The 21,308-nt window shown below is 38.2% G+C and overlaps 1 protein-coding gene across 2 annotated transcripts in view; it reads right to left on the minus strand.

Moving 5' to 3' along the window:
- The window catches only part of IFT57 (intraflagellar transport 57), a 72,932-nt gene that overhangs the window by 28,924 nt on the left and 22,700 nt on the right, over positions 1-21,308 (minus strand). For both annotated transcript variants that reach the window (XM_045286214.1, XM_004706388.3), the window contains exon 6: positions 7,778-7,900. In XM_045286214.1, the coding sequence (XP_045142149.1) occupies positions 7,778-7,900 (123 nt within the window). The remainder of the gene's footprint in view (positions 1-7,777; positions 7,901-21,308) is intronic.

The raw sequence follows: 21,308 nt of genomic DNA on the forward strand, positions 1-21,308 counted from the left end.
ATAGGGCTCATCCATCCTGGATTCCCTGTATTTTCAGTTCCTATCTGTACCAGTGTACCTCCTCTGGTCTAGCCAGTCTTGCAGGATAGAATTCGAGTCATGGTAGTGGGAGCGGGGAGGAAACCTTTAGGAATGGTTACCTTTAAGCAATGCAGACAACCATTAAAGTTATGATTTACAACTTTTAATGATGTATGGGGAATGCTCATAAAACAATTCTTAAAAAAAAGAGGTATACTCTCAACTGTTTTAATAAAAGCACAGAAATAGTTTGGAAAATAGTAGCTGGCCCCTATCGAGGATTAGTTTGGCATCCTTCTAAATGCTTTAAATAAATTGATTCATTAATCCTTTTCATAACTCTGAGGCACTGTAATTAGTGCCATTCTAGAAATGAAGAAACGGGGGCACAGATTGGTTGAATAACTTGTCCAAAGGGTCCAACAATAAATGTTAGAACCTGAATTTGTACTCAAGCCCGTTGGGTTCAGAATGTGTGCTTTTAGCAGTAGTCTATATTGTCTTTTGATACATAAGTCAAAGTCTGGGCTGTAGGTTCAAATCTCTTATCTATCACTTACTAAGCAGAAGCAAGTTAGTTTACTTTTTTGTGTTTGAGTATCCTTATCTGTAGTAAAATAGAACCTGCATGTTACCGAGTAGTCCAAAAACAAATAAACTCACTGCCATCAAATCAATGCTGACTCACAGTAACCATGTAGACCAGAAAAGGATTGTTCCTGTGGGTTTTCAAAACTGTAACCCTTTACAGGAGTTGAAAGCCCTATCTTTAAAGCTCCCAAGGAGCGACTGGTGGTTTCAAACTGGTGACCTTTCGGATTGCAGCCCAAAGTGTAACCACTATGTCACCAGTGTTCCTTCAGGTGGTAGGAAGGATTAAATGAGTTAATACAAGGGCTAGCAACCGTATTTGACTCATAGTAAACAGTAAATGTAAGTGGTAACTACTGTTATCATCATTAAGTTATATATACATTTATTAAAGACAAAACTAGGAAGACTTCCCAAAGTGACAAGTTTAATTATTATAGGCCTTATAATTATGTAATATACATATACTTTTTTTTTTTAGCCTCTGCTGAAGGCAGTGAAAAACTGTTGGGACCTGGGTCCTAACTTGACTTTTCCCTCTCTATGTAAGGATAAACACATGCGATTATGAATTTGATTCAAGAACCTAGAAAGGCTGGTGTTTATAAATAATCCTTTAAATGATGGGAACTTTGGAAAAAATTGTAAATTCTTCCCAAATACCAGCATAAGCAGCAGACTGAAAGTGCCTATCAGAACACACTAGTGAGCCACATCATTATGTTGTTAGTTGTGGGGCGGCATTAAGTCAGTGCCGACTCTGCACAAGAGAACACAACCCTTTCCGGTCCGGAGTAATTTTCACAATGCTTCCAACATCATCACTCATTGTCAACTCTGAGGGACCCTACAGGACAGGGTAGAACTGTCTGCACCAAATATTCTTCTAGGTGATTTATATCAACTGGGTCATATAACAGTTTTCCTTAGGTCAAAGGGAAAGGGATGAGTTAGGTTCCATTTGCTCTGGTCAACCCAAATCCACTGCCCTCAAACTGATTCCAACCTATAGCAACCTCATGTAGGGTTTGGGAGACTATAAATCTTTATGGGAGCAGGATGCCTCATCTTTCTCCTGAAGAGGGACTAGTGAAGTTGTACTGTCGACCTTTCCAATAGCTACCTGGTGCTTAACCCACCACAACACCAGGACTCGCTTTTTGCCACTGCAGCTACATTACATGTTTTAAACCTTAGCTCAATAAATCATGAACTGACAATGAGACTGCATATACGATCACTAGCTTCTAATTTATAGCGGAATCCATACTTCCTTCCTCTGGAAAACCTGCTTTAGTATTATTTTTATAGCTAAAACAAAAGTTAATAAGACTCAGAAGTTGGGATGATTCTTGAATAGTTGCAAATTTAAATCTAATCTACATATATTCACAGATACTCACTTTAATTTCGCTTTATTCCACTAGAGCGGTGATGTAACATTTGTGATGCATCACTAATGCGTTTAAGGACTATTAACAAGGAGGGAGCACAAAAACAAACAAACCAGGATGACAGACGAGGGAGAGGTAAGGAAAATAAGGAAGAAAGATTTCTACAAGTAGAAGACACAGAGCTGCAGTGCACCAACAATGCTCTTCTTAAACCATGTTAGGGGACACCATGTCTAGGTGTCCTCAAACAATGTTTCCGTGTCCTCAGGCCTCCCTGCAAAACAACTGACCCTACTTGCTTATCACCGGGGTAAATAACTAGAGGAGAGTGATCTAGGATTTGGCGCAATTTATTGACTCGTAACAGAACTAAGAATGATGTCTTTAGATTCATTGCTATAAATTAGGGCAGACTCGAATTGGTAACTGAGTATAAATTACCCTTTAAGTAATCACCAGGAGTATGTTCTAGAAGCAATATTAAAAAAGGAAAATACTAACATAGTCTATTCGAATCATTATAGAGTGAAATATTTTATTTTTTAGTCATGGAACATATCATTTGCATTTTTAGCGACAGATTTGTTTTCTTAATTGTATTTTGTTTAAGCTAATAGTAAAATTAATTTCCATTCTGTGAGAACTAGCCATAACAGCAAGTGGTATTAGACAATAGGAAGAAGCTGTTGTGGTTACTGTGAGCGGCTGTCAAGTAGGTTCCAACTCAAAGTGACCCTATGTCCGACAGAATGACACCACCACCCGGGCCTGCACCTCCTTCACAATTATTATGTTTAAGCTCATGGCTCCTCCCACTGTGTCAATCCAACTGGTCATGGGCCTCCCTGTCTTTTGCTGCCTGACCTGTAACCCGCAACCCAACGTTACCAAGCATGATGTCTGTCTCTCTTGATAACATGTCCAAAGTACATAAGACAAGGTCACCATCCTTGCCCTCTAAGGGGCATTCTGGCTGTATTTCTTTCAAGAAAGATGTTGGCTCATTTGGAAGCCCATGTTACTTTCAATATTCGTCATTGACAACATTGTTCAAATGCATCCATTTTTCTTCAGTCTTCTTTATTTTATGTCCAACTTTCACATGCATGTGAGATAAATGGAAAACATCATGGCTTGGGCCAGGTGCAACTTACTCCTCAAAGTGATACCCTTGCTTTTAAGCACGTTAAAGAGGTTTTGTGTAGCAGATTGCTCAATACAATGCATCCTTTGATCTCTTGACTGCTGCTTCCATGATTATTGATTGTGGATCCAATCAAGACAAAATCCTTGACAATTTCAACCTTTTCTCCATTTATCATGATGCTACCTATTGGTCCAGTTGTGAGGCTTTTTGTTCCTTTACATTGAGTTATATTCCACACTCAAGGCTGCAACTCTTGATCTTCATTGGTAAGTGCTTAAAGTCCTCCTCACTTTCAGCAAGAAAGGTTGGGTCATCTGCATATCTCAGGTTGTTACTAAACCTTCCTCCAATCCGGATGCCCCATTCTTCTTCATACAGCCCAGTTTCTCTGATGACTTTCTCAGCATACGGACTAAGTATGCGAGAGGAAACAACCCTGACACACACCATTCCTGATTTTAAACCATACAGTTTCCCCCTTTTCTGTTTGCACAACTGCCTCTTAGTCCATGTATAAGTTCCTTTGGCACAATAAAGTATTTGGAAATCCCATTCTTCTCAAGGCTATCCATAGTTTGCTATAATCCACACAGTCAAATGCCTTGGCATAGCTAACAAAATACAAGTAAACAATGTTCTGGTATTCTCTACTTTCAACCAAGATCCATCTAAAATCAGCAATGACACCCCTTGTCCCACATCGTTCTTCTGAGTCCAGCCTGAACCTCTGGCAGTTCCCTGTCAATGTACTACTGCAACTGTTGTTGGATGATATTCAGCAAAATTTTGCTTGCATGTGATATCAATGATCTTGTTCTGTATTTGTGTATGACTAAACAGAGTATGTACAAATATGGATCTCTTCCAATCAGTTGACCAAATAGTTGTTTTCCAAATTTCCTGCCATAGACAAGTGTGTGCTTCCAGTGCTTTATCATCTTGTTGAAATGTTTCAGTTGTCATTCTGTCAATTCCCGGAGCCTTGTTTTTGCCTAGTGTTTTCAGTGCAGCTTAGACTTCTTCCTTCAGTACCCTTCGTTCCTGCTCATATGCTACCTCTTGAAATGGCAGAATGCCGACTATTTATTTTTTCGTACAGTGACTCCATGTATTTATTCCATCTTCTTTTGAGGCTTCATACATCATTCGCAATTTTATTCCATATTACAACCTTTCCATGTAATAACTTAGGGCTTGACTTTTTTTTTGATTTTTTTTTTCAATTTAAGATAGTGTTCTTCCATTTTGGAAGGAAGAAGCTAGCCTCGCAATAAAAACATGATGGCAACATTGTAGTGACTAAACAAAGAAGTGACAGTATGCAGGGCTTTGGACTGGCTGGAATCTTTTCATTTTATGGCCAACAAAGCAAAATTGGGATAGATTCAAATTTTTGAAATTTGGGTAAATTAAACTAGTAACTGGAATAAGAAAAATTTCAGGGGGAAGTCCCGGTATGAGAGATTCGGAAGGAGTCGATGGGGGAGGTTAGAGTATTGTCAGGACTTTACGGAGTGACAAGGATTCAAAGTAGCATGGTCACCCTTCATCTTGGAGTGGGACACTGCTGTTTCCAATTTTACTGGTCAAGAGATTTGATTGCTGCTATATACATGCTGCCTGTTTTTTAAGATGAAGACTAAAGTTTTATCAGGGAACTCATGTATAAATTTTTCCTGTTCTAATTATCATTCCATGTTCCTACATTTTACAAATTTGTATCTGTCCTGTGGTTCACTTCATTTGTCATGACTGAACCACAAGGAACCAGTTCAAAGCCCGATAGGATCTCAAGTATATACTATAGCATGCAAAAATAAAAGAAAGGGAGATTTACTTTTTTGTAAATTCGGTGTCAAAACGTTTTTGGGGAAATTCACTATGTACAAAAATTATGAAAAATATTTGATTCAGTGCCAAATTAATTCGCGACTTATTTACAGCGACAAAAGCAAAGTAGAAGAAATTTATAATGGATTTAAACAATGGAGATACTTTTTACTCATCTCTCACACTCCTGCTACATAAAAATTAATCAAATGGTGACCAGGAAACATGATGACCCTAAAACAAATTTTCCCTCCTCAAGCACAACGTTAAGCTCTCTAAATTTCCTACATATACATAGGCTGTGTGAAATGGGAGGATATTTTAGCCAAGAGCGAAGGAGAGGTTTTGCGTTGGTGATGAGTCCGGAGCTGAGGAAGAATGGTATCGACTAGGATGCTGGAGGCAGCTCCTTCTGATGGAAGAGACTGGAATAATGTACGTGAGAAGAACCCTCACGTACAATCAGGTCATTCTCGTTCTGAGTCATTGTGTATATTTCTATTCATTAGCCAACATAAAATTATACTATCCGTAAATCAGGTGAATAAAGAGTTGACTCTAAAATTGTATTTTTGATTTACTACTTTTACTTCAGATCTGTTTGCAATATTGGAAACAAACGCAAAAGATTGAGAGATGAGATCTGAAACAATAGTCAATATGACTACAGGTCAGCTTACCTGCTAAAAATCTAAATTTAACATGATATGCATGTATTCTTTAAAATCGCAAAAAATACAATGAAAAAGAATGGCATCTTAAGATGACATTTTGAGATGCTGCCTAAAACTTGATTGTATTATGTCCTTAGTACAGTAAATTCTCATAAAATCAACACTGGTAATAAAGGGTGTACATCCATCTTTCAGCTAGTTCAATCCTTAAATCCGGGGGATATTAATTCTCCTTGGAATTATTGCAATTATTGTAATATTGGTCTGTATTCAAATTTGGCCTTCACTTAATTTTGTAAAACCACATGTGTTAGCAGTTAAGTTTATATTCTGTTTTTCTTTATCAGGTTACTTTTGTATTGTGGAAATCAATGATGGCTTTAAAAAAAAAAAATCCTCCTGTGGTCCCATTAGGACTAAATGAGATGCTTGAATTCAAGAGTTTACTTAGACTGAAAGTTAACAGATGAAACTTGCTTCCTCATGGGAATAAGTGGGGCTTGTAAGTACCCATATGTATGATTATTTTGACATGCCATTCTAACTAGAATCACAGTAATATTGATTTTTAATTTTTATGAAGAGAATCTGTTCTGATGAGGCCAAAGAATAAATTGCAGTTTCACAAGTTAAGACTTCTCACAGAAAAGATTTAGTGAAAAAGAAAGTATTAGTAATATACAAAGGGGGATTTAAAAGTAAGGGAAGTTGTGTTGTACATTTTTCTGTGTTTTGGTATATGAAATCCAGGATTGATGAATTTATAGGGGCAGCTAGTAGAATAAGGGTTTTGGGGGGCAAGTAGAATAAGGGCTTTGGGGGCAAGGGTTTGGGAAAGCAAGTAGAATAAGGGTTTTGGGGGTGGTAAAAGGGAGATGATGTCAAGGAGTCCAGGAAGAAAAAGAAGGTTTAGAGACTGATTGTGGTAGAACTTGTACAATTCTGCTCGACATGATTGAACTATGGAATGATATGGTATGTATATTAACTCCCACTTAATTATACATTTAGATAAAAAAGAAAATGGAATTAAAAAATAAAATAAAAACTCAAAATTTAAAAAAAAGGTGGAAAAAAGGAAATAAAATATACTGGGGTTTTTCCAGAGACTTTTTGAAGCCATCGCGTATCTTTTACGTAAAAGATATGAAAACAGAGATGTCAGCCAGGGCCATTGAGCAGTAGATGCTGCAGGGCTGGTCCACTTACTTTGAATAAAGTTTGTTTCACCACTGCTCAGAGACAAGTAAGATTCTTGCATCCTGGGTATAGTGTGGAACTGCCCTAGCCATCTAGAATACTTTTTACTTTCTCTAGAATATGGTAATCGAAGTCAAAATGCAGACTTTCCAAGAAAGAATTCACTTCTCAGGTACTCTGAAAAAGGTCATCTTGTCGGGGGTTGACACAAGACTAACCTGGCCTTCCAGAGGAAAAGCTTCCCTACAGCCTTGTTCCACAATTTTGGAACTTATCCCCAGCATCCAATGGTGACAGTGAAAGGAATTCTTTAGTTTTTTACCTAGATACCTTTTTAGTACCTCGTGTGGGGGTTATTAGAACATTCATGAGAAAAATATTGTCCAGTCACTTCTTAGCTTTCCCGAAGGCATTTTTTAGAAAGTGTACACAAAACGCAAGCAGAAACATGACTGAGTTCATCTGCTTTAATCACTTAATTTTGTTACATCAGATTCTGCTGTTATATTCTTATGTTACTTTCAAACACAGTTTCAATCAGATTTTCTATAGCAATTCCCAGGTATCTTTTGTTTTGCCATCCAGAAGAATTCAAGCCATCCTTTAACCTGGATCAGTTGGTATCAATTACAGAACTCCAACGTCATTCAATCGTCACCTCAACAAAAATATGATTTCCAAGGAGATATATTTCTGTTCTCATCCCTTAATTTCAAGAAAACATGATATATCCTAAATCACTTTTTTAAAGATCTGCTCCTTGCTTTTGGATTCATTTGGCAACAGTTTGTTAAATCTTATTAAAACAAAATGCTGGACACTAAATCCCACGGCCCTACGTAGATCATGCAATCAAGTCTACTCCTTACCTAAAATTGTCTTATAAAATATTCTCCAAAAACATAAAGTCTCATTTATACCTTATTGTCAGTCCTGATCGTGACTTTCAGTTGTGGTAGTACACGTTCCACTTCTAGACTCCATTCTGCAGCATCTGTTGTGGATTCCAAAATATCTTCTTGTTTGGCAGACTCGCTCATATCCTAAGAAAGGAAAGATATCACAAGATTGAGGATTTATAAAAAGAAATGGTTAAAAAAAGGAAGTATTTTAGCAGCACTGAACAGTTTAAATCAAGCTTGGTAGTGTTAAAGTTACAGTGGCAGTGCAAACTCTTTTCTGTCCTCCTATCAACGTTGATTATATGAAGAAGCATCAGATCGGGAGAAGGCTTATTAACACCTTGTGATAGATAATACAGATGATACACAAGCTTGCTTGCTGAAAGTGAGGAGGTCTTGAAACCCTTGCTGATGAAGATCAAGAATTTCAGCCTTCAGTATAGATTATAAGAAAACCCAAATCCTCACAACTGGACCAACAGGCAATATCATGATAAATGGAGACAAGGCTGAAGTTGTTAAGGATTTTCTTAGTTGGATCCACACTCAATGCTCATGGAAACAGAAGGTAAGAGATCACAGGATGCACTGCTCTGAGTAAATCCGGTACACAAGACCCCTTTAAAATGTCAAAACGCAAGGATGCTACTTTGTAGACTCAAGTGCGCCTGACCCAAGCTATGGTCTTTTCAATTGCCTTGCATGTATGTGAAAGATGGATATTGTATAAGGAAGACAAAGAAGAATCTATGCATTTGAATTATGATGCTGGCAAAGAATACTGAAAATTCCATGGACTGCTAAAAGGACAAACCGATCTGTATAGGGAGAAGTATAGCCGCCGTGCTCCTTAGAGGCAAAGATGGTAAGACTTTGTCTTACATAAATACTGTCATATTGTCAGCAGAGACCAGTCCCTGGAGGACATCTTGTTTGGTAAAGTAGTGGGGCAGTGAAAAAGAGGAAGTCCCTCCATGAGGTGGATTGATATTGTGCTTGCAATAGTGGGCCCAAACACAGGAACAATTGTGAGGATGGCACAGGACTGGGCGGTGTTTTGTCCTGCTGTATATAGGTTTGCTATGAGTTGTGATCAACACGATGACACCTACCATCACCACTACCACACTCATGTTGAAAGAAAAGAATGCTCCAACACAGAAGAATAGCAAAATAAATTTTTTCAAAAATTACAAACAAATGATTCAACTCTTTTCATTGTGAGGTATTAGAATGAACTCAATGGAAATACAAAGTAAGCAAATCACTTGGCTATGTGAATTGGTCACCACAGAGGAGATCAGACACTCAGACATGTTTACTAAGAATACACTGTGCTAGTTTGAATTTACTATGCTGAAATGCAAACCCAGAATCTGAGAAAGAAAAATGATAAAATCTAAGAAGCAAAGGATTCCTTCTTTTAAAATTTTGTATGAATAATTAACGTGGTATTTTCTTTGTGTCACACTATAACACATCTTTGAAAAGTGATTTAATATAGCTCTACTGGAACTCAAATAGGATGGAAGGAAGATTTCTGTACTGGGTTTCAACCCATGAGTGCAAAAATCAACAGTCAGTCGTAGGGAGAAGGAGGAGGCTTTCTACTCCCGCAGTTACAGACTTGGAAACCCACCGGGCACAGACCTGTACCCTATAGGGTAGCCATGAGTAAGAATTGGCTCGACAGCAGGATTTTTTGTTTTGCCTAAAATGTTGGTAGCAATTTTTCCATTAAACTTTACATTTATTGCTATAGAAAAAAAGAGACTGAGGGAAAATAAAGAACCAATTTTAGTGTATGGACCAAGGGTACTTCAAAAGTTCAAGATCTCAAAAAAGATTCCAATATATTTACTTCAATTTTTTCATGAACATTTGAAGCCCCTTTCACATATGGATTCTAATTTGAACAAATAGATGCTTTGAGACAGGAAAATTTGAATATGGAAGAGTATAAGATGATAATAAAGAATTATTAGTTGTTATTAACTTTGTAAGTATGATAGTATGGTTATAGAATAATATTTTAAATGTATTAGTTAATTAGCATGGCATTTGGGATTTAATGTAAAATATTATGAGAAAGAAAAATGATATAATGGTCATAACTGGTCAAGTCAGATAATGTTGTATAAGGGTTTATTATTACCTTATTCTCCCTCATTTTGTGGGTGTTTGACATTTTATATAATACAAAATTTAAAAATAAAAGACAATGTACACAACCTCATGGTGAATCACATCTTCAGTGTAAATTTCTGTCACTAAAACTTACTTCTTAAATGAAAGGCTCATTCTGATCCAATCCAACACCAGTAAGAGATTAATCTGAAATTGAGGGAGGTTTAAATTGAGGTTGGAACATAGGCTCGTTAGGAGATTATAGCTCACCCCTGACTGAAACGTGGCACTGCTTACAATCGAAAGCCTCTCCAACCTTTCAGCTCAGAAAGTTCTGAATAGACTGAGAGTCTTAAAAGGTGTATCTTCTGCTTTTTGTTCAGAAGTTCAGGAGGCAGTATATTTCTACCCTCACTACTGGATGGTTAATAACTAAATGCATGCTTTTGCCTTTTATAATATGTGGCTTGACATGTTCAGTAAGATTCCATTTAGAAAACCAGAAGTATAAAGAAGTACAGGCACTCATTTTTTAAGGAAATTTTAAGGAAAGTAAAATGTGGAAACTAGATGACAAAAGCTCAACATTCAAGTGTTCATTTAAATGTAAACACATTGCACTGTTTAACGTGATCAGTGGGATACTGTATACTTTGTATATACATTGAGTCCAGGTAGCACACAGCTGGAGGTTGGCGTGGAGGGAGCAGCATGCACAAAGCAGACTTGTAACATTCTGAGACCAGGTGTGGTAGCTATGGGAACATTCTCTCTCATAAGTGTGTGATTCCTAACATTTGGAGAGTGTGTATGCAGGTCAACACAGGATTCCTGGTTCCAGGTATAAACTCGTATCTGGCAGCCAGGTTGAGCCAAGGAGGCACATCCTCTCAGCAGCAGTTTTCTAGGAGTCTTGACTAAATGTAGATGCACTGATTAAAAGATGTGCTTAATTTGTAGAGCCACTGTTGGGGTGAATTAAAGCTGGATGCTACTGATTAAATTAAAGAGTCAGTTTTCCCCAAATTTATCCTCTCATTTCAACCTCTTCTTTCCCTTCTTTAAAAAGCCATGGGCAAGCCTTTTGCTATAGAGTTAATTCCAACTCATTGTCACCCTATGTAGAACCGAGTAGAAAAAAGCTCCATGAGATTTTATTAGTTGACTTCTCCCTGGACTTTCTTTCGTGAAGTTGCTGGTGGGTTTGAACTGAAAACTTTTCATTCAACCGATGAAGGCAAACCATATGTGTCAAACCAGAAGCCTTCTAAAAAGTTCAGAACCGTCAAACAAGGCCACAGGGGTACCCATGTACATTCCCACTTCTTTTTTTTTTTTTTGAGACCTGAATGCAGCAATGTTTAAATTGTGAATACATTCACTTAGAATTTTCACTCAAGAAACAGGACACGTTCATAATTTTCACAAAGGCAAATGGATTGGCAATGGCCCTATTTCAACCAGAGCTTGATCTAAGTGTTAGAAGGTTAAATGAAGAATAAACACGTCATTAGAAAATCCCAGTATGTAATTTACTATTTGTTTTACTTTGGGTCCATAAGTGGGTTGTCTTTACCCTTAACAGTTTATTATCTGGTTCTTCTGACTACCAATGTAATTTAATGTATCTGCTCAAATCTTGCATTTGCTCATTGGCCATTGGTAATATACTTGGGGGCAGGGGTGTGTGAAAAGAGATTGTGCATCATAGAACAGCATTACCTTAGTCCATTGGCACATAAATTTCATAATCTTGTTCCTCACTCCAAATCTCCCAATGCCTAATATCTGGAAACATTAGCTGAGCAAGTTCAACATATGACGTATAAATCACTTTAAACGCTATCCTTTGGCTTTGGCTCTAGCACTTGGAGAAAACCTTTCCCTACAATTGTTTATCCATTTAACAAATGCTATTTTACAGGGAGCTATTAGTACAAGAGAAATAAACTGCTGTTTCCATTTAATCAAAATTTTATATCATCATGACAAAGCCCCTCTCTAAAACAACATTAGCTGAGATAAAACATAGCTCTTGGGAAATTGCATTTTCCAGCTACTGCTGCTATAGAAATAATTGGAAGCTCAATAAGGCACAGGCTATCGAAAGTTTCATTAACAATTAATTAATTTAACCAATAAACCATTTGTTAAGTTCCTATAACTTGTAGAGTAAAAATTCAGGCACTGTGCTGGGCACAAAAAGATAAAATAACTCCTGCTTGGAAAAAAGTGTATAGTCTATTACTACAGGTGTGAGTGTAGTAATTGAGTTAAGTAATGGCCCTAGGTACAAGCAGAAAAGGATGCGATGACAAGTGATCCATAGACCGACAGAGAAAGAACTGAAGAGAACTGTCCACGTCATCCTGTGCAGTAAGTAACCTGGGGCTCTAATAGTGGAGCACAACATCAAGGTCAGTGAGAAAATCAAATATGCAGTGTTAATTGCCTGCTCAGAATTCTGTTCCTTTAAGTTACCTCCACGCTTCCTAGATAACACTATGTGATGGGTAAATACTTTGTATATATTATGGAATATTGCTTATTTTATGCTTTCAGGGTTATGAAGAGAAGACTGAGCATTTCAGCAAAGTAGATCATGTGAATGTAGATAAATCCCTCCACAGCCTCTGAAGTGTTGGGTGGTCTGTGCAGTGCTGCAAAGCTGTTCTGGTCACACTGAGTTACGTGTGATTATGAAACTTGGTAACACCAGCAAAATGTCACCATTTGTTAGCTCTGGAGAACCCAGGTAGGCCCTGACTACTTAGCAGGGGAAGTGATGAACCAGATACCAATGGAGGGAGACAAACTTATTAACAAACGAATATTAACATTTAAAAAACCTGTTATTTGGTGACAAAATATAAGATGTGAGCATTGGTCAAGTTTTTCATGAATTGTTATTCATCAAAAAAGGGAGGGGGCCAACCAACACAATCGCTGAAGACAAAATGGGTATATAAGCAAATGTGAAGAAAGCTGATGGTGCCCGGCTATCAAAAGATATAGTGTGTGGGGTCTTAAAGGCTCGAAGATAAACATGTGGCCAGGGTAGCTGAGAAGCAACAAAATCCACATGGAAGAAGCACACCAGCCTGTGTGAACACAAGGTGTCGATGGGTTCAGGTATCAGGCATCAAAGACCCAGAACAAAAAAACCTTATCAATGTAAATGAGGGGGAGTGCAGAGTGGAGGCCCAACGCCCATCTGTAGACAACTGGCCATCCCTTTACAGAAGGGTCACAAGGAAGAGATGAGTCAGTTTGGGTGCAGGATATCACCGATGAAATATACAACTTTCCTCTAGTTCTTTAATGCTTCCTTCTCCCACTAGCATGACCCCAATTCTACTTACAAATCCAGCTAGACCAGAACATGTACAGATAAGGGCTTGAAACACAGGGAATCCAGGACAGATAACCCCCTCAGGACCAATAATGAGAGTTGTGATACCAGGAGGGCAAGGAGAAGGTGTGGGGAGAAAAGGGAAACCGATCACAATGATCGACATTTAACACCCTCCCAGGGGGGCTGACAGCAGAAAAGTAGGTGAAGGGAGACATCGGTTAGTGTAAGACATGAAAAAATAATAATTTATACATTATCAAAGGTTCATGAGGGAGGGAGGGGAAAAATGAGCTGATACCAAGGGCTCAAATAGAAAGAAAATGTTTTGAAAATGATGATGGCAACAAATGTACAAATGTGCTTGATAAAATGGATGGATGTGTAGATTGTGATAAGAGTTGTATGAGCCACCAATAAAATGATTAAGAAAGAAAAAAAAAACCTGACATCAGATGGGGCTGTTGAACGTTTTTGACACACACAGGATAATTTGAAAGACTAAAAAATTTTTTTCTTTTTAATTAATAAATAATTTTTTTGGGGGGGTGCTTACTACTTTTATCACAATCCATACATCGATCCATTGTATGTCAAGCACATCTGTACATTTGTTGCCTGCATCATTCTCAAATTATCTGCTTTCTGCTTCAGCCCTTGGTATCAGCTCATTTTCCCCCTCTCTCCCTGCTTCCTCCTTTCTCATGAACCCTTGATAATTTATAAATTTTTATTATTTTGTAATATCTTACACTGTCCGACATCTCCCTTCACCCACTTTTCTGTTGTCTGCAGAGGAGGTTATATGTAGATCCTGTAATCGGTTCCCCCTTTCTACCCCACCTTCCCTCCAACCTCCAGGCATTGCCACTCTCACCACTGGTCGTGAAGGGATAAAAAACTTCTTAATAAATCTGTTCAGCTGTCAAAAAAAAAAAAAAAAAAAGGAGGAGGACTTTGTTGGTTCCCTGCTAGATGGCTGCTTATTTAACTTCAAGCCTTTGAGTCCCCAGACACTTTATCTTTTAATAGCCGGGCACCATCTGGTTTCATCATCATACTTGTTTATGTACCCATTTTGTCTTCAGCGACAGTGTTGAAAGGTGAGTATCACAGTGCCAAATTATTAGAACAAACCATTCTTGTACTGAGATAAGATTTGAGCAGAGGCCCAAAGTCCATCTGATTCCTTGTTGTATTTACATATAAATATATATTTACATGGTCAAATAAACCTATCTCTATAATTTTTACTTTCTTCTTCCTTCCTCTTTTTCTTTCATCCTGCCCCACCATCATGGTTATCTGCAGTTCATCTCAGTAACTCAGTAACATAAAAACAAGGGTTCCTTGGGGGTAGCGTGGGGGACAGAGGGGATAAGGGGGAGTTGATATCAAGGAGTTCATGGAGAAAGAAAATGCTTTGAAACTGATGGCAGCAGCAATTGATCTAATTGAATTGTGAATAGTTACATCTGTAATAGCACCCCCCCATTTTTTTTATAGGCGAGGGGAACCAAACTCTTTGAGGTAATACTATTCCTAATACATCCTATATATAGATTACTGAACAACTCCATGCAAGAACAGAAATTAAATAAGTTACCAGATGGAGGAATGTTGATCATGACTTCTGATAACAGAAAGAGTTACCCTGGAACTAATTCCAGCTCTGCTATGTTCAAAGCGGTATAAGTCTAGTACTGTCGGATCTTCCAAATCCCAGGGTTTCAAGTCAGGCTGAACAACTGGCACAGCTAAGAACCTTACCCATTGGGAATGAAAGAAGGGGAGAAAAGTAGAAAAGGGGCCATGTAGTATGCTTGATTTGAATTCTTCCCCTGACTGCTGCTTGAGTAAGACTTTGTTGAGTAAAGGGAATATGTATGACTACACGGCTCAAGGCGCAGGAAAACACGAGAAGACAATTTCTTATGAGTGGAGAACCCCAAATTAGAAGGAGAAAATAAATCACAAATTTATCTGGGAACTTGGCCCGGGGAACCTCATCTAGACTTCAAAGTAAGAAGGGGAAAGGAAAGGAAGGGCAGAAAATTGCAAAACTGCACAAGTGATGAAACATGAATCAGTGCAGATGTTTGGGCCTTCAATAACAACATTAAAATCCCTACCTCATGGGAATGAGACTGCTGGTGTGGATAATACTTGACACCAACATTTATTAACTACATTTTTTCATGATATCTATAAGCCATGATTTCTAATACCGCTTTTTACTATTCTGTAATACAATGATTCCCTAAGGGCTAAGAAAGCAAGATAAGACTGACCCAACGTTAAATGATACCAAAGACCACACCAACTGCCATGCAGTCTATTCTGACTCATAGCAACCCTGAAGAGGAGGGAAGAGAGCTCTGTGGGGTTCCAAAATGGTAACATGTTACAGGAGTAGAAAGCTTTATCTTCCTCCCAAGAAGACATTGGCTTTGAACTGCTCATCCTGTGGTTAGGAGCCCAACAAGGGAACCACTATGTCACCAGAGCTCCTTAAATGATACCAGAGAGTTGTGTTGTTTTTTCATTCTAATGTCTGCTTTTAAAATGTCTGTATAGCCTCATTCCAGGGTCAATGCCAGGGTCAACTTCTGTGTGTTCATTTGACTGCTTGTAGCTACCCCTACCACTCCTAGGCTGCTGTGAGCACCATATTGCTATCCAAGCTTATTAGAATTTAGACAGAAAAGTGACAGCTTGGGAGGAGAGTGGGCTAGGACACCTCATAGACATTTCAACAGGCAGAAATGATACCTCTCTTTCAGTTGCACAAGGGCCTTATTTTGCATTCTTCTTCATTTGATGCTTTGCTCAAGATAGGGCAGGTTGGTAAAAAGAGAAGTATTAAATATAATACACAAGGTATCACTATGAGTTAAACAAGGTTTCTCCAAGGGACATCTAGTCCTCCTCTTTTTTCTTATCAATCAATGAAAAACTTCATACAAGGAAAAATACAAGTTATTTCACCAAGATGAATACCTTTTTGAAATACAATGTTTTTAAGCGTATCATATTAAAAGCACAAAGATTAGGTCTTTCAAGTTCCATCAGCCTTCATATTGATCCTTCTTTATGATTAAATAAACATAAGTCATGAATTTGATTCACTGTTTTCTTTCGAAATTAGGTTTTAAAGGAATTAACAGTATATCCCTCTGGAAAAAAATGTGTAATACCATGGAAAAAAGAGCTTTTGATTTATTATGAATGATTGAACGTAAGTCTGGTTATAATCTATCAAAAGTAGTAGATAGGCAGTACTCTGTCTTTAAATATATGTGGTTCATAAAGTTTTTAAGTTTAATTTCAAGTTTAATCAAACCAAATCTTATCCTGAGTTTTTGTGGGAACTCAAGATTTGAATATATTATACTCATATTTTTAAGTAAAAAAAATCCCCAAACTTGCACAAAATCAATTTATTTCTCCAAAGAGATCAAAAATTATTTTTGAAAGAGAACTAAGCATTCAGCATTATTGCTTAATATAGCAAATGCTCATCTTTACCATTACTTTGATTACAGTAATTTACACTGAGCCCTGGTGGCATGAACAAGTTAAGAGCTGGTCTGCTAACCAAAAGGCCAGCAGTTCAAATCCACCTGCTGCTCCTCAGGAGAAAGATGAGGTTATCTGCTCCCAGAAATTTATAGACAAAACAAAGACTAAGAAAAAAATATGTGTATTACCTCCATGTGAACTTTCAGGTATAAAGGAGGAATCCAGCCTTTTCTCCAAATGGACAACCTGGGAGCCCATTGGCATGCGACTGGTTGTTCAGTTTGCTTTGCTTCATATGTTAATATTACCATATATTTGGAGAGTTTATATACTGTAACCTATGTACTAATCTATTTCTGTATCGATATTACAATTTATTGTAATATCAGGTTGACAAACCTGTAATATCAGGTTGACAAAACATCGCAAACATACAAATTCCTATAAATCCTTCATTCAGTGTCCCCAAATGTTAGTATAATATTTAACAAAAGGGTTGTTGTTGTTAGGTATGATCCAGGCAGCTCCGACCCACAGTGTCCCTATGTACAATAGAGGGGGAAATGGAAAGAATACACAGGGTCACTGTGTACCAAAAAAAACTAGTCGGCATTCCACCATTTCAAGAGGAAGCCTATGGGTAAGAACCAGTGGTACTGATGGGAAAAGTTCACACTGCACTGAATGCATCCACTGGAAACAAGGCTCTAGGAATTGGCAGAATGCCCCTGAAATGTTTCAGCAAGCTAAAGCAGCACTGGAAACACTCATCTGTGCCTGAAAATTTGGAAGGCAGTTATCTGGCCAACTGACTGTACGAGATCTGTGTTTTTGTGCCCATTCCAAAGAAAGGTGACCCAACAGAATGCTCAAACTATAGAACGATATCATTGATATCGCACATGAGTAAAATTTTGCTTAAGATCATTCAACAATGATTGAGCAGTACTTTGACAGGGAACTTCCAGGAGTTCAGGCGGGATTCAGAAGAGGATGTGGAATAAGGGATATTGTTGCTGATGTCAGATAGATATTGGCTTAAAGCAGAGAATACCAGAAATATGTTTACATATGGTTTTTTGACTGTGCAAAGGCATTTGACTAAAGATTTATAATATTTACATCTGGGTGTGGATATTTGGGGGACTTTTGTACTTCCTTGTAGAAATTTCTACTTTTTTTTAATCAAAATATCTTTCATGAAATAATAGTTTGGTTTCAACAATAAGATAATATATGTTTGATTACCTTCAGAAAACTAGCTGGTACCCATAGTAAATGCTTTAGAAATTTGAATGAGACACAATGGTGTTTTAGTGGAGACAGAAAGATGTAAATTTGACCTTACATCGATGTATGATATGTAAACAAGCAGAAAAGAAAGACAGCCAGCATTTCTCATGAGAAAAACAGTCTAAGCCAAAATACATCATTTATGGAGATGACACTAGGAAAATGGATTAAAGGTTTAGAAAGGTGATTACTGAGGAGAAGAGAGTTGGATACATTATGAAAGACCTGAATGTAAAATTTGTAATCTAATCAAGAGGGGAATCAAAGAGAAGTAGCAAGCAAAGTATGACAATACCATTTATTTGTCCCACAGATGCCCACTTAGTGTCCGTTCCGCGCCAGGCACCATCCTAGCCCGGTACCACTAAATAAAATGACAAACACTCTCAAGTCAGAACTTATGAAGATGTATTTCTTGATGGGGTTATAGGATGAAATTGGCTGAAGTGACTAAGGCAAAGTCTATTTGAGGACACAGAATGTCATCTGAACATTCGCAAACCAGGTGGTGAAAGGGCATTTTAGGAAGAGATACGAGAGGAGAAAGGAAGAGATAGGATCAGATGTGCTCGCAATGCATTTGCAAACCTTTCTTCTGGGTTAGCTGGAATAAAGCAACTGTAGAAGAAAGTAAGTCGGACTGAGCAGACAGATGTCAAAATGCTAAGGGCCCTAGAACACAGACCGGAATTTCATTGTTGTATAATCTGTGTAAATGGACCACTAGATAGTGAAAAGCCATGAGATGTTTTGAACTCAGAATGACCTGGCTTGAGTTAGAGGACTTAGGCAAAAAATGTTTGGGGGGAAAGGTGGAGGTAAGGCTAAAGGATGAGGACCAAAGACCATTTAGAACATTCTTGTAACCCAGTCCAGACAGGAGACAAAGAGAACCTCGTCGTGAAGGGCACAGGAAGGGGTGCATTCAAGAGGTATTTCTAAGGGAGTAGCCACAAGTTAGTGACCAGATATTCTGGATAAAAGAGAACCATTAGTCAAAGGTGACTCCCAGACTTCTGAAAGTTAAATATACAAAGCATTAAAACTGCCAGGTTGAGGAAGGAAGGGGCTGGGAGAAGAGGTGTCGAGATGGGGCTGGCGTTTTTCGGTTTGTTGTGTTCTGTAGGAATGTAAGCTTATAGAAAAATGAGAAATGTGTATCTTCTGGATCCTCTATTAGTAAATTGAGTTAATAAGAAAGCTTTTATATTGGTATTGATCCAGGAAATTAATGTACCTAGTTAAAGACCAAAACCGCTATCAAATGATATCAGAACAGATTGCTATATTGACATCCACCTGAATTCCCTTAGTCATATTTGTAAGGGAAACTTTATCCTGTGGCAGCTTAGCCTAGTGGGCCTTCCAGAACCATCTCTGTGGCAGTATGAAAATAAAGCCATGGCCTCCCCGGGAGTGGTAATTGACATGAAAGTGCAAGTTTCTCGCTCATTTGCATTCCCTGTAAACTTGTTATTCAAAAACATTCCTGGCAATCTATAGCATTACTTATATGGGCACCTTTTCTATTCCCTGAAGCCACATAAGAATGAGAGTAACTAAGTCTAGTCTCTACAAAATGTGAAAATAGGTGGGGAGCAGGAGGGCAAGGAGAGAGCAGGGAGGGGAGAGAGGGAAGGTGAGAGGGAGCAGGAGGGGCTAAAGAAAAAAAAAAGAAAGAAAGTGTGAAAACAATACAAAGAATCGTACCAAACATGTAGTCTATGTCAACACCATGAGAGCTGCTGGCCACAAGTTAGGTTCCCTGATCTCAAGCAACCTGTGGAGACTTCGTTTTGTCTACATTTTGTACATGTGCTTTAGCAACCACACCCTGACATATACTAGAAGAAAGCAGTCACAGAGGGGTTAACTAACTTTCCATGGTCCTGTGACTAGTGAAGTAGTCAGGGTTTCATCTAAGGCTGTGCTTTCTGCCTCGCATCTGCCTTGAAGGCAGGCCTCAGAGCTGGAAGGGACCTTTCTTCTTGAAAAGTCTTTTTGTCTTACTTTTTTTATTGCTAATACACAATTGAAAAGAAATTGTTAATCATTTTATCGGGGGCTCGTATCACCATCCCTACAGCCATCGATTGTGTCAAGCACTTTTGTACGTTTGTTTCCCTCATCATTCTCAAAACATTTGCTTTCCACTTGAGCCCTTGGTATCAGCTCCTCTCGCCTTACTTCCTGCTAAGCCTAAAATGGGGCAGAGAGATGGAAATAAGGATCTCTCGTATTCCAAGTGTGGCCTCAAAAGTTACGTAAACTGAAAAATATAGTCAAACCAACGTCGGCTTTTACAGCTCGTAAGAACTGCCCTGTGAGCCTCCGCTGAGGAAGGAGAGCAGGTGTTTTCTCTAGCCCACAATTCCCATTCGCCTCCAGAGGCCACACTGACTGGGATGGTGCCGGTCACTACCAGGAGAGGAAAACCATTTCCCAATCATAATGTGTCCCATCACACTCACGCATGTGGTGTTTCCATCATATCTCCTGTGACTGAATACCAACCATAGACTTAGTTAGGAAGCTTCACATTCAAATGTTTTAGGAATGTAGGAAAAACATTTGCTTTAAGAATGAATAGTGACTCCTGAGGCAAGCTATGCTATATTGACAAGTATTTTTTTTCAGTAATTAATTTTGCCCAGAATGAAAGTATCAACCATACACAGAATTTAAAATTTATAGTATTTAAGATGTTAACCAAAACAGACACATCTCCTTTCCCTCTTCAATCATAAACACTGCTGATTTGCTTCGATGAAACTCTAAACTAAAACTGAAATGACATTTCCATTCTAAGCTCATATTTTAACTTCCTAGAGCTTTTGCTTTTTAAACTAAAAAAAAAAATCTCTCGTTCTTGGTACAATGATTGTCTTTTTGCTAAGTAATTAAAAACCCATTGTACTTAAACCTTTTGAGATACTTGGCTTCATGCTGCATAACTCAGGATTTGGTTTCTAAAACCTCAGATTTAGCATCTCAAGAAAGAATAGTATCTGTGGCATGTTTGAAAAAATGTTTTGAAATGAAGTGATGGGCATTTAAAAATAGAATTCAGAGAGCACACAGCTCCCTCCATCTTTCTTTCAGTGGGGAGGAGGGTGACACATCTGCGTTACGCTGCCAGAACAGTTGCTGATATTCTGGTGAGTTTCACAATGGAGACCAGACCACAGCATAGCTACCACGAGCATGCAGGCAGTTTCCCCACCACATAGAACTTGGGACTGGAAATGACTAGCA

Source organism: Echinops telfairi, unplaced genomic scaffold (genome assembly GCF_000313985.2).
Source record: "Echinops telfairi isolate 266 unplaced genomic scaffold, ASM31398v2 ScPeMD7_6;HRSCAF=24_0, whole genome shotgun sequence".
NCBI classification, from domain to species: domain Eukaryota; kingdom Metazoa; phylum Chordata; class Mammalia; order Afrosoricida; family Tenrecidae; genus Echinops; species Echinops telfairi.